Source organism: Nanorana parkeri, unplaced genomic scaffold (assembly GCF_000935625.1).
Source record: "Nanorana parkeri isolate BGI_ZX_2015 unplaced genomic scaffold, ASM93562v1 scaffold3088, whole genome shotgun sequence".
NCBI lineage: Eukaryota > Metazoa > Chordata > Amphibia > Anura > Dicroglossidae > Nanorana > Nanorana parkeri.
The window spans coordinates 55,724-67,330 of NW_017309356.1; the positions used below are offsets into that span (position 1 = coordinate 55,724).

An 11,607-nucleotide genomic window follows, 5' to 3' on the forward strand; every position below is an offset into this window, starting at 1 on the left:
TGTTCCTAATGAGACGATGAATGGTGTCCTGGGGTATCTCTTCCCAGATCTGGACCAGGGCATCACTGAGCTCCTGAACAGACTGAGGTGCAACCTGGTGGCTTCGGATGGACCGAGACATAATGTCCCAGAGGTGTTCTATTGGATTCAGGTCAGGCAAGCGTGGGGGCCATTTAATTGTATCAATTCCTTCATCCTCAAGGAACTGGCTGAATACTCTCACCACATGAGGCTGGGCATTGTCATGCACCAGGAGGAATCCAGGACCACTGCACCAGCGTAGGGTCTGACAATGGGTCCAAGGATTTCATCCCGAAACCTAATGGCATTCAGGGTGCCATTGTCTAACCTGTAGAGGTCTGTGCATCCCTCCATGGATATGCCTCCCCACATCATCACTGACCCACCACCAAACCGGTCATGCTGAATGATGTTACAGACAGCATAATGTTCTCCACAGCTTCTCCAGACCCTTTCATGTCTGTCAAAAGTGCTCAGGGTGAACCTGCTCTCATCTGTGAAAAGCACAGGGCACCAGCGTCCGAGCCTGCCAATTCTGGGGTTCAATGACAAATGCCAATCGACCTCCACGGTGCTGGGCAGTGAGCACAGGGCCCACTAGACAACATCGGGCCCTCAGGGCACCCTCATGAAGTCTGTTTCTGATTGTTTGGTCAGAGACATTCACACCAGTGGCCTTCTGGAGGTCATTTTGTTGGGCTCTGGTATTGTTCATCCTGTTCCTCCTTACACAAAGGAGCAAATACCTGTCCTGCTGATAGGTTAAGGAACTTCTACAGCCCTGTCCAGCTCTCCTAGAGTAACTGCCTGTGTCCTGGAATCTCCTCCATGCTCTTGAGACTGTGCTGGGAGACACAGCAAACCTTTTGGCAATGGCACGTATTGATGTGCCATCCTGGAGGAGTTGGCATGTCTGTGCAAACTCTATAGGGTCCAGGTATCGCCTCATGCTACCAGTAGTGACACTGACTCTAGCTAAATGCAAAATTAGTGAAAAACAGTCAGAAAAGATGAGTAGGGAAAAAAATGTCAGTGGCCTCCACCTGTAAAACCATTCCTGTTTTGGAGGTCTTCTCATTGTTGCCCATCTAGTGCACATGTTGTTAATTTAATTAACACCAAAGCAGCTGAAACTGATTAACAACCCCCTCTGCTACTTAACTAACCTGATCAATATCCCAGGAGTTTAATTGACTTGATGCTATACTCTCATTAAAAAAGTGTTCCTTTATTTTTTTTGAGCAGTGTATACTAAATGTTATAATAGAATGAGATGGAATAAGAAATGGGCAATGTAATGCGATACATGAAGAAAATATTATGTAGCAGATTATATCCGAAAGTTGCTTTTGTTGGATATGCTACTAACATTTTATGTTACATTCTTTAAATAAAGAATGTATAAAAAAACGAATATTCTAAAAATGTATTAAATTATTATATTAAACAAAGGAAAACATTTGTTTTAAAAATATTTTAAAATGTAAACTTGACCACTAAAGATTTCTGATCTTTGTGCAGAGCTTGTCATAAAGGCATAAAGTAGAAGCAATTTACATCAATTGCAGCCCAGCAGTGAATAATGAAGTTGCTGTCACATGATTTGATTGGGACTGTTCCTAATAAAATCATTTGTTTTCCTTTCCTCTAGGCGTCTTATTTTTCATCAATATCAAGGCAACAGGAGTTTGAAGTGACAACGAAATCTGTGATTCCTCTGTATTCCATCACATATTTTATTACCACATTCTTTTCTATTATATCCTGTATAAGGTAAGATTATGTAGGCACAACACTAACAGAGATTCTTGTACCAGATTTTAAAGATTTTACTATTACTCTACACTGAGATATTTTACAATAGTAATTATACAAGAAAACATTTTCTGACATGTTACATTGCACATTTGATAAATGAAAACAATGATGGCAGTAATATTTAAAATAATCAAAACAATACTAGAAGCTGCATTCCCTCCATGCTTGTGGTTCAGAAACATCTGTGCAGAAGCTGGGTGACCCCACTACTACCTAGACAATCAGTACATGGGGTCAGTCACCTGCACTTCCCTCCAGTCTGCTAATTAGACAATGATGGAGCAACCCCACAATGAATGGAGACGGCTGACTCAAATGTGAATGCTGTGTTTATTCCAAACACCCAATTGTTCTAATGAGAAGCTCAATGTTTTAATTCATTGGATGTTTGAAGCATTTACAGGTTCTCCATACTCCATCTTTAGTAAATGACCCTCACACCTGGGTCCAGGTATGTAGGATATGCTCCAATTAAGATAGACTTCAGGTACTTACATTAGCAGATTTCAAAAATAGAGGTTTTAATAAAGACATAACTTGTGTGACAACTAAAACTAAATCTTCAGCTAGACTTCTGCTTTAAAAATAAAACCTTAGTCCTGAAATTGTAAAGTTAGAAACACATTTCCTTTGCTGAAATCTTGTATTTCTAATTCTTTATAGGTGTGACTGTGTGAGGAATAAAACCTGGGTGGCCTCTTTTGGAGTCATCTCTGCTGGATTAGCTGTACTTTCTAGCTTTGGTCTGTTATTATTATGTGGAGTGCCTTTTGATGTCACAGTAGCAAATGCTCTATTTCTTATTTTAGGTAAGTTTCAAACATATTTGTACCTCAAAAAATCATTATTAGTCAGCAGACAGGTGTATTCATATGTGGGGGAATGTGTGGGTACCTTCAGGAGCACTGAACACAGGCAACAAAAACATGTTGAACAGACAGGGTAACCCCTCTAAAAAGCAACCACCATTTCCCTTTTTATTAATTTTATTTTATTTACCAAATGAAACCGCTAAATTACTCATCCACTCCCTTGTTATCTCCTGTCTTGACTATTGCAACTCCCTTCTCATTGGCCTTCCACTACACAGGCTATCCCCCCTTCAGTCTATCATGAATGCAGCTGCTAGACTCATCCACCTGACCAACCGTTCAGTGTCTGCAACCCTCTGCCATTTCCTGCACTGGCTTCCAATAGCCCAATCACTTATAAAACCATCCACAATTCTGCCCCCAGCCACTGGCTATATCTCAAACCTTGTCTCAAAATATCACCCTAACCGTCCCCTCCGCTCCTCCGAAGACCTCCTGCTTTCCAGCTCCCTTGAGTCTCTCCCATCGTCTGGAACTCTTTTCCCCAACCTGTCCGTCTATCTCCCACCTTGACTGCCTTTAGGTGATCCCTAAAGACTCATCTCTTCAGGGAAGCCTATCCCACCACAACCTAACCACTGAACCATCACATTCTCAAACAATTAATCCACACACAGCTACCTCCTCATATATCACTGGCCCCTCCCTTTTAGATTGCAAGCCCTCAGGGGCAGGGCCCTCCTTACCATCTTGTCTTGAATTGTATTGTGATTGTAATGTTGGCGATATATAAATCCTGTATAATAATAATAATTAAGATATTGTTTTCTTCAGTCAAGCTATTTTATCCCCCAAATGTATCCCAAATTTATTGCCCAACAATTTCACCACACAGGTGATCTGCTCCCCCCAGTCCGACAGACACACAGACTGGTTCCAGGGAGGGGCCCTCCTGACTCCTGCAGAGAACTCCTCTGTCACCAAGGTGGGACCACTCACTTAGCAGCCTGGGATATCTTATGGAGGCCCTAATGAGCCAGCTACCTCTAGGCCTCCAGCACTCTCAACACTTCCCCCTAGAGTAAGAACCTCACCACTACACCTATAACTGGCCCCTACAAATCTGCCATCCTGGCTATACCCAGACATCTCCATCTGCCTGCTGCCACAATATATGTGTATATATATATATATATATGAAGTTGCTGTCACATGATTTGATTGGGACTGTTCCTAATAAAATCATTTGTTTTCCTTTCCTTTTGGCGTCTTATTTTTCATCAATATCAAGGCAACAGGAGTTTGAAGTGACAACGAAATCTGTGATTCCTCTGTATTCCATCACATATTTTATTACCACATTCTTTTCTATTATATCCTGTATAAGGTAAGATTATGTAGGCACAACACTAACAGAGATTCTTGTACCAGATTTTAAAGATTTTACTATTACTCTACACTGAGATATTTTACAATAGTAATTATACAAGAAAACATTTTCTGACATGTTACATTGCACATTTGATATATATACACTGAGTTGCCAGATTATTATGACCGCCCCATCAGTACTTCGTTGGGCCACGGGATAACTCCACAAGATTACTTAGTTGGACCGCCTCGTGACTCCACGAGATGTTGAAAGGTGATGCGAGGAATCTGACACTGCACTGTTGCCCTTCTGTTGTCTTGTACCAGTCTTGCCACTCTCCGTTCTGCCCTAACATTGACTAGTCGCTGACGGCTACAATTTGCACGTTCAGACCCAGATTTTCGGCTGACAGTCCAGTCTTTAAACACTTTAACAACAGCTGCTCTTGAACATTTAACGAATTCTGCTGTTTTGCTGATACTCGCTCCATGGCTCGGGCCGCCAACAATCATCCCACATTCAAAGGCTGTAGCTGACAGTCCAGTCTTTAAACACTTTAACAATGAGCCCCTCTTGAACATTTAACGAATTCTGCTGTTTTGCTGATACTCGCTCCATGGCTCGGGCCAACAATCATCCCACGTTCAAAGGCTTTTAAATCGCGTTGTTTACCCATATCTTCAGAATAAAATCGCTTCTACTGTTGTGGTAAACAACCTGCTTCCCTATTTATAATGGTCTGGCCCTCTAGCAACTTCAGTGCAAAATTATAGCTAATTATAGCTAATTTGCCTACAAACGTCAGGTGGTCATAATAAACTGGCTACTCAGTGTATACAGTATATACACACGATATTGCCAAAGGTATTGGGACGCCTGCCTTTACACACACATGAACATTAATGGCATCCCAGTCTTAGTCCGTAGAATTAAATAATGAGTTGGCCCATGCTTTGCAGCTATAACAGCTTCAACTCTTCTGGGAAGGCGTCCACAAGGTTTAGGAGTGTGTCTTTGGGAATGTTTGACCATCCTTCTAGAAGCGCATTTGTGAGGTCAGGTACTGATGTTAGACGAGAAGGCCTGGCTCGCAGTCTCCGCTCTAATTCATCCCAAATGTGTTCTATCAGGTTGAGAAGTGGATGCTAAACTGACTCCATGGGATCAATTAAACCTAAACTATGATTTTCCTCTACTGAAGCTCCTCCCTCATCTGCACTGCAGGAGCATCTGGGTCATTGTGGTGATATTCGTCGCACCAAAATGGTCCAGATGGGTAAGGTACTCTGACCTCATCAGACTACTTGCAGACTCTCAATGAGATCCCAGACTCTCTGGATCTCTTGAACCAAGGACCAGTTTACCACTCTGCTTCATAGTCACTGGATTTAATGGTATGGCTGTTAAAGCCCCGGTCTTAACTGATAGGGATCTAAATCTGTTATTTCCATGCTCCTGAAAGCTAGGAAATCTACTTCTCGCAAGGTATACCATCGTACCTGGAAAGCATACTGGTGTGAGGCAAGGAAATTTCATCCCAGAAAATACTCTGTGGGCCAAATCCTGACCTTTCTTCAGTCTGGTCTGAATCAAGATTTGGCCTTGTGTATTATCAAGAGGCAGGCAATTCTATTCCAACGGCTCTATGCCTCTCATTCCTTAGTAAAAACCTTTGCACAGGGTTTTGCTCACACAGCTCCCCCTGTATATCAACCTGTGACTCTATGCAGAGGCGGCTCTAGAGTTTGTGAGGCCTTAGGCGAAACCTAAACATGAGGCCCCGCTCAGGCCTGTGGGGTCTCACGAGGGCTCAGTGGGGTCTCACGAGGGCTCAGTGGGGTCTCACGAGGGCTCTGTGGGGTCTCACGAGGGCTCTGTGGGGTCTTACGAGGGCTCTGTGGGGTTAACCAGGCTGGTGAGACCCACAGAGCCCCAGTAAGACCCCCAAAGAGCCCTGGTGAGACCCCACAGAGCCCTGAATAACACAGGGCTCTGTAGGGTCTCACCAGGGCTCTGTGGGGTCTCATCAGCCTGGTAAGACCCCTCAGAGCCCCGGTGAGACCCCCACATAGGCCTGGTTAAACCAGGGCTCTGTAGGGTCTCACCAGCCTGATTATACCCCTCAGAGCCCTAGTGAGACCCCACAGAGCCCTAGTTAAACCAGAGCTCTGTAGGGTCTCACCAGGGCTCCTATGGATCTCACCCGCCTGGTTAGACCCCACAGAGCCCTGGCGAGACCCCAAAGAGCCCTGGTGGGACCCTACAGAGCCCTGGTTGAACCAGGGCTCTGTAGGGTCTCGCCAACCCAAGGGCTCTGTAGGGTCTCACCAGGGCTCTGTGGGGTTTAACCAGGAATAGTGAGAACCCACAGAGCCCTACTTTAACCAGGGTTCTGTGGGGTCTCACCAGGGCTCTGTGTGGTTTAACCAGGAATAGTGAGAACCCACAGAGAACCAGGCTGGTGGGACCCCAGAGAGCCTTGGTGAGACCCCTCAGAGCCCTGTTGAGACCCCACAGATCCTTGGTTAAACCAGGGCTCTGTAGGGGTTACCAGGGCTCTGTGGGGGTCTAACCAGCTTGGTTAAACCCCACAGAGCCCTGGTGAGATACCACAGGGCTCTCTATGGTCTCCCGGGGCTTTGCTGGGTCTCACCAGGGCTCTGTGGGGTTTATCCAGGGCTGGCGAGACTCTAAAGAGCCCAGGGGAGACTCCAAAGTGCCCAGTTGAGACGCCACAGAACTCTGGTTAAACCAGGGCTCTGTAGGGTCTCACCAGCACCAGGGCTCCGAAGGGTCTCACCAGGGCTCTATGGGGTCCCACCATGGCTATGTGCGGTTTCACCAGCCTGGTGAGACCCCTCAGGCCCCTGGTGAGACGCCAAAGAGCCCTGGTGAGACCCCACATTAAAGAGCCGCCTCTGACTCTATGGGATATGAACCTGGTTTTGTTAGCTCTTTAAAAACGGATTATTTCAGCCTATAGGAGCTATATCTCAGTTGACTCCGCTATGTGAGTTTCTGAGTTGGTGGCCCTCTCGTGTAAAGAATTTTTTTTTGTTCCACACACAAACACAAGGTTGTCCTGAGGCCTAGGGCCTTGTTTCTTTCTAAGATGTACAACAAAAAAAAAAGGGGGACAGATTGGAGTTACGCTGAAACAAATAATAAATTATAATATGCTATACCAGTCTCCAGGGTTTCAACAATAATAATCAAAACATACGGTGTCCCCAAAAGAATAGAAATCCCTTACTCTGAGCCGGTTCAATAGACAGGTAGATAATACAAGATTTGACAGTTAGAATATTTAATCATAGAAAAGGTTTTAACATTACAACCACAACAAAACATTTAAAATCAATTAAAAAACTTCCCTAAGGTAACAAATATAAGAATCATGGGTGATCTACAATCCAACTAAAGTGATACTATGGAGTAGCCACCTACTATACAGATATCTCATGTGTGGGTACAATGTATCCTGGGTTACTCACAGCTCATGTTGTGTGCAGGGAAGTTTGAATAGCACACATAACCCTGACGCGTTTCCTCCCCGCTCAGGGGCTTCTTCAGAGGGGTGCTCAACAAGGGAAAAAGGCAGGGGCACTTGAATTTCCAGCCCAGCCTATCTATCCCCATCTCCTGCTCCCAATTACAATTACCTATTGAAGCAAATACATCACCCAGCACTTTGGAACCCGAGCAGGACTGTCTCTCCCTGAGCTCCCTGAGCAACATGAGCTGTGAGTAACCCAGGATACATTGTACCCACACATGAGATATCTGTATAGTAGGTGGCTACTCCATAGTATCACTTTAGTTGGATTGTAGATCACCCATGATTCTTATATTTGTTACCTTAGGGAAGTTTTTTAATTGATTTTAAATGTTTTGTTGTGGTTGTAATGTTAAAACCTTTTCTATGATTAAATATTCTAACTGTCAAATCTTGTATTATCTACCTGTCTATTGAACCGGCTCAGAGTAAGGGATTTCTATTCTTTTGGGGACACCGTATGTTTTGATTCTTTCTAAGATGGTTTCTTCTTTTCACCTTAACCAGGACATTGTACTTAGCTTTGCCCTGCTCCAGATCATCCCAAGGAAAATGTACTCCATTGTTTAGATGTGGTGCAAACTGTACAAGTTTATCTGTCAGTTACAGCTTCCTTCCGACCAAATAACACTCTTTTTAGCATTCCTCTCTCAGCTACAGCTTCCTTCAGACTAAATTATACTCTTTTCAGCGTTCCTTAGGGGTATATACTGTATCACCTATACTGCGCTGTGCCTATACAATGAATATACCAAATAACTTTCTATAAATCTGTGCAAAAAATTGCAAAATTCTTATACATCTAATTAAATCTTCACAATTATTTTCAGTGCAATCATAAGCATTAAACCTTCTAAACAGTGCAAATAGTTAAAAAGTCCAAAGTTTTAAATATATGAAATGTTGCACTGTTTAGAAGGTTTAATGCTAATGATTGCACTAAAAATAATTATGACCATATAATCAGATGTACTGTGTAAGATTTCTGCAATTTTTTGGTATATTCATTGTATAGGCACAGCGCAGTACAGGTGATACAGCATATTTGGGGAAAGTGATTACAGACTTTTGCAGTATTGCAGCTTGCCATCACAAATTATAATTGCACACATCCTAGCACGGTATGATTTGTCTATATAGTTCCTTAGGGACAGTCTGCCTCTTGTTTCACCATTTTAAGGTGGATTAGGCAGCTCATCATTAAAACCTAAGGACAAGCTTTTACCATTTTCTGTCAAGGTACACTACACTAGGTCATTAGGTGCCTCGCAAGCTTTTCAGCATTAGACATCTGTTTCCAAAATTTGCAAGTCTGCCACCTGGTCTTTGCAGGGCTGGTGTTGCCCCTAGGAAAACTAGGCAGACGCCTAGGGCGCACTGCTGCCTAGGGTACTGCCTCGACCACTTGCCTATGGTGCAAAATAGTCTAGCACCAGCACTGGGTCTTTGGTTCTCTAAGTTCTAAACTTTGGTCGTAAGTTCCTTCAGGCAGCTCTTGGAGCTGCAAGTTCTCCCCAGTTTTACTCTGTTGTTTGCGAACATGTTGAGGTCCAACCCCTCAGTTGGACTGCACTAGGATACCCCAGTGTCTCAGAATCCTTCTGACCCTATGTCCCTTAATGGATGATTAAGAAAACAGGATTTTTGACTGTAAAATCCTTTTCATAGGTTTTTTGGAGTTTTGTTGCCAATGTCCAATTCTCCTGAAGGTTGCAGCATAAGACAGTGTTTCAGAATCCTTCTGATCCCAGGCCAGTGATTCAGAAATTACGCTATAGACAGGCAGTTAAGTAACAATTGCAGGCAGAAGTCAGCAATGAATGGCAGGGTATTTCTCTCATGACTTCTTACCTTTAATTGTCCCCAATAATATTGTAATGTAATAGTACTTTTTTTTATAATTAAAATTATATAAAACATGCATTAATCTGTGTGTGTGTGTGTGTGTATGTATTAGGTAACCAATAAAGTGGACAAGAGAATGCCACCTTTAATCAGTGTTGTTTCTGTTTATGGTTTATTGACATATTAATATGCTTTCCCTATAGGTGTTGGAATTGATGACATGTTCATTATGGTTTCCAGTTGGCTAAAGTTATGAGCGGAGTTGAAGAAAGAATGGGCGAGACATATAAAGAAGCTGCGGTCTCTATAACAACCACAACCCTTACAGATGTCCTAGCTTTCTATATAGGGATAATGACTTCTTTTGAGTCAGTGCAATCTTTCTGTATTTACACCGGAACAGCCATATTGTTCTGCTTCCTGTATAACGTCACTTGTTTTGGTGCAGTTTTAGCCCTTAATGGGAGAAGAGAGGAGAGTAACAGGCACTGGTTGGTTTGTAAAAAAGTGCCAGAGAAAAAAGATGACAGCCGTTCCACTTTCTATAATGTGTGTTGTACTGGAGGAAGATTCAATGCAGACACTGGCACAGAGACAGACCATCCCATGACGAATTTCTTCCATAAATATTATGGTCCATTTCTTACCACAATCTGGACCAAGGTCATTGTGTTAGTTCTATATGGTGGATATTTGGCTGTCAGCATATACGGGTGCTTTCAGGTACAGGAAGGAATTGATTTACGGAACTTGGCTACTGACAGCTCCTATGTCCGTTCTTTCTATGACAATGAAGATTTATATTTTAATGACTATGGTCCCAGAGTCATGGTTGTGGTAACAGAGGAAGTCTCATACTGGGATGTGGACATCCGTAAAAAAACTGACAAGTGTATGGAGTCATTTAAATCAATCCCCTATGTCAGTGAAGACCTCTCTGAGTCCTGGTTGAAAGCATACTTGGGGTTTGCTGAATTGATTAAAGTGAATGTAAATGATGAGAAATATTTTGTAGGAAATTTATCAAGATTATTTTTTAAACAAGATGTGGAAATTCAGTCAGCATCTATAATCACTTCTCGTTTCTTCATCCAGACTGTGAATGTTGTGTCTGCCATTGATGAGAAAAACATGCTAATTCAGGTTCGGGACACAGCAAGCAGTTGTGAGGTCCCTGTTCTTGTTTATCATCCGGCATTTATATACTTTGATCAGTATGCTGTAATCATCCAAAACACAATTCAAAATGTTGCTGTAGCTACTCTTGTGATGTTTGTTATTTCATTATTGTTGATCCCAAACCCTCTGTGTTCCATATGGGTGACATTCACCATTGTGTCTATTATAGTGGGAGTCACTGGTTTCATGGCTTTGTGGGATGTTAACTTAGATTCCATATCTATGATCAACCCTGTTTTTTGTATTGGGTTCTCAGTAGATTTCTCAGCCCATATTTCATATGCTTTTGTTTCCAGCAAGAAATCCACAGCTAATGAGAGGGTGAAAGATGCACTGCACTCTCTCGGCTATCCTATAGTGCAGGGCGGTCTCTCCACCATCCTGGGGGTCATAGTACTCTCCACTTCACAGAGCTACATATTCAGAACATTTTTCAAGATTATATTCCTTGTTATTGCCTTCGGAATGCTACATGGGCTGGTCGTTCTTCCAGTGCTCTTAGCATTATTTGGAACTTGTGGCCAAAAGCAAGTTGTCAGAATGGAAATAAATCTGTCACAAATTTAAAATGTCCCACGAAATTCAGATTTACAGCTTTCATTTTATGAATCTACAATACATGATAGAACAACTAGCTATACAAATTGGACTTTTTTTTTCCAGAGCCTGACTGTACATTATTGATTTTTACTCTACATTTGTAAATATTTATTCATATATTCTTCGTGAACACAGTAGTACTTGTACTAACAGTAGTGGAAAAAGTATTAATAAAGGAAAATATATCTCTTTTCATTTTGAATTAAAAGTGTAATTATTGCATACCATACAGTATATAAAGCTTTTAACATAATTTGCCAATGTTTTATTAGCAGTAAAAATACATATTATTACATTTTTTACATTGCCGGACTAATAATGTCTAAAGCCTCATTCATACATATGCAGCTGCCCACCTGTAAAAATAAATAGCAGGCTGAGAGATGCTGTAGTTGTATAGATGT

General features: G+C 42.4%; 1 protein-coding gene across 1 annotated transcript; it reads left to right on the plus strand.

The window, feature by feature from the left end:
- The first annotated feature begins 420 nt into the window (after positions 1–420).
- Positions 421–11,170, plus strand: LOC108802756 (patched domain-containing protein 3-like). The gene is given in 5 exon segments (XM_018574610.1): positions 421–561; positions 1,673–1,794; positions 2,503–2,648; positions 9,628–9,672; positions 9,675–11,170. Coding segments are annotated over 5 exon segments (1,950 nt in total).
- The last annotated feature ends 437 nt before the right edge of the window (positions 11,171–11,607 follow it).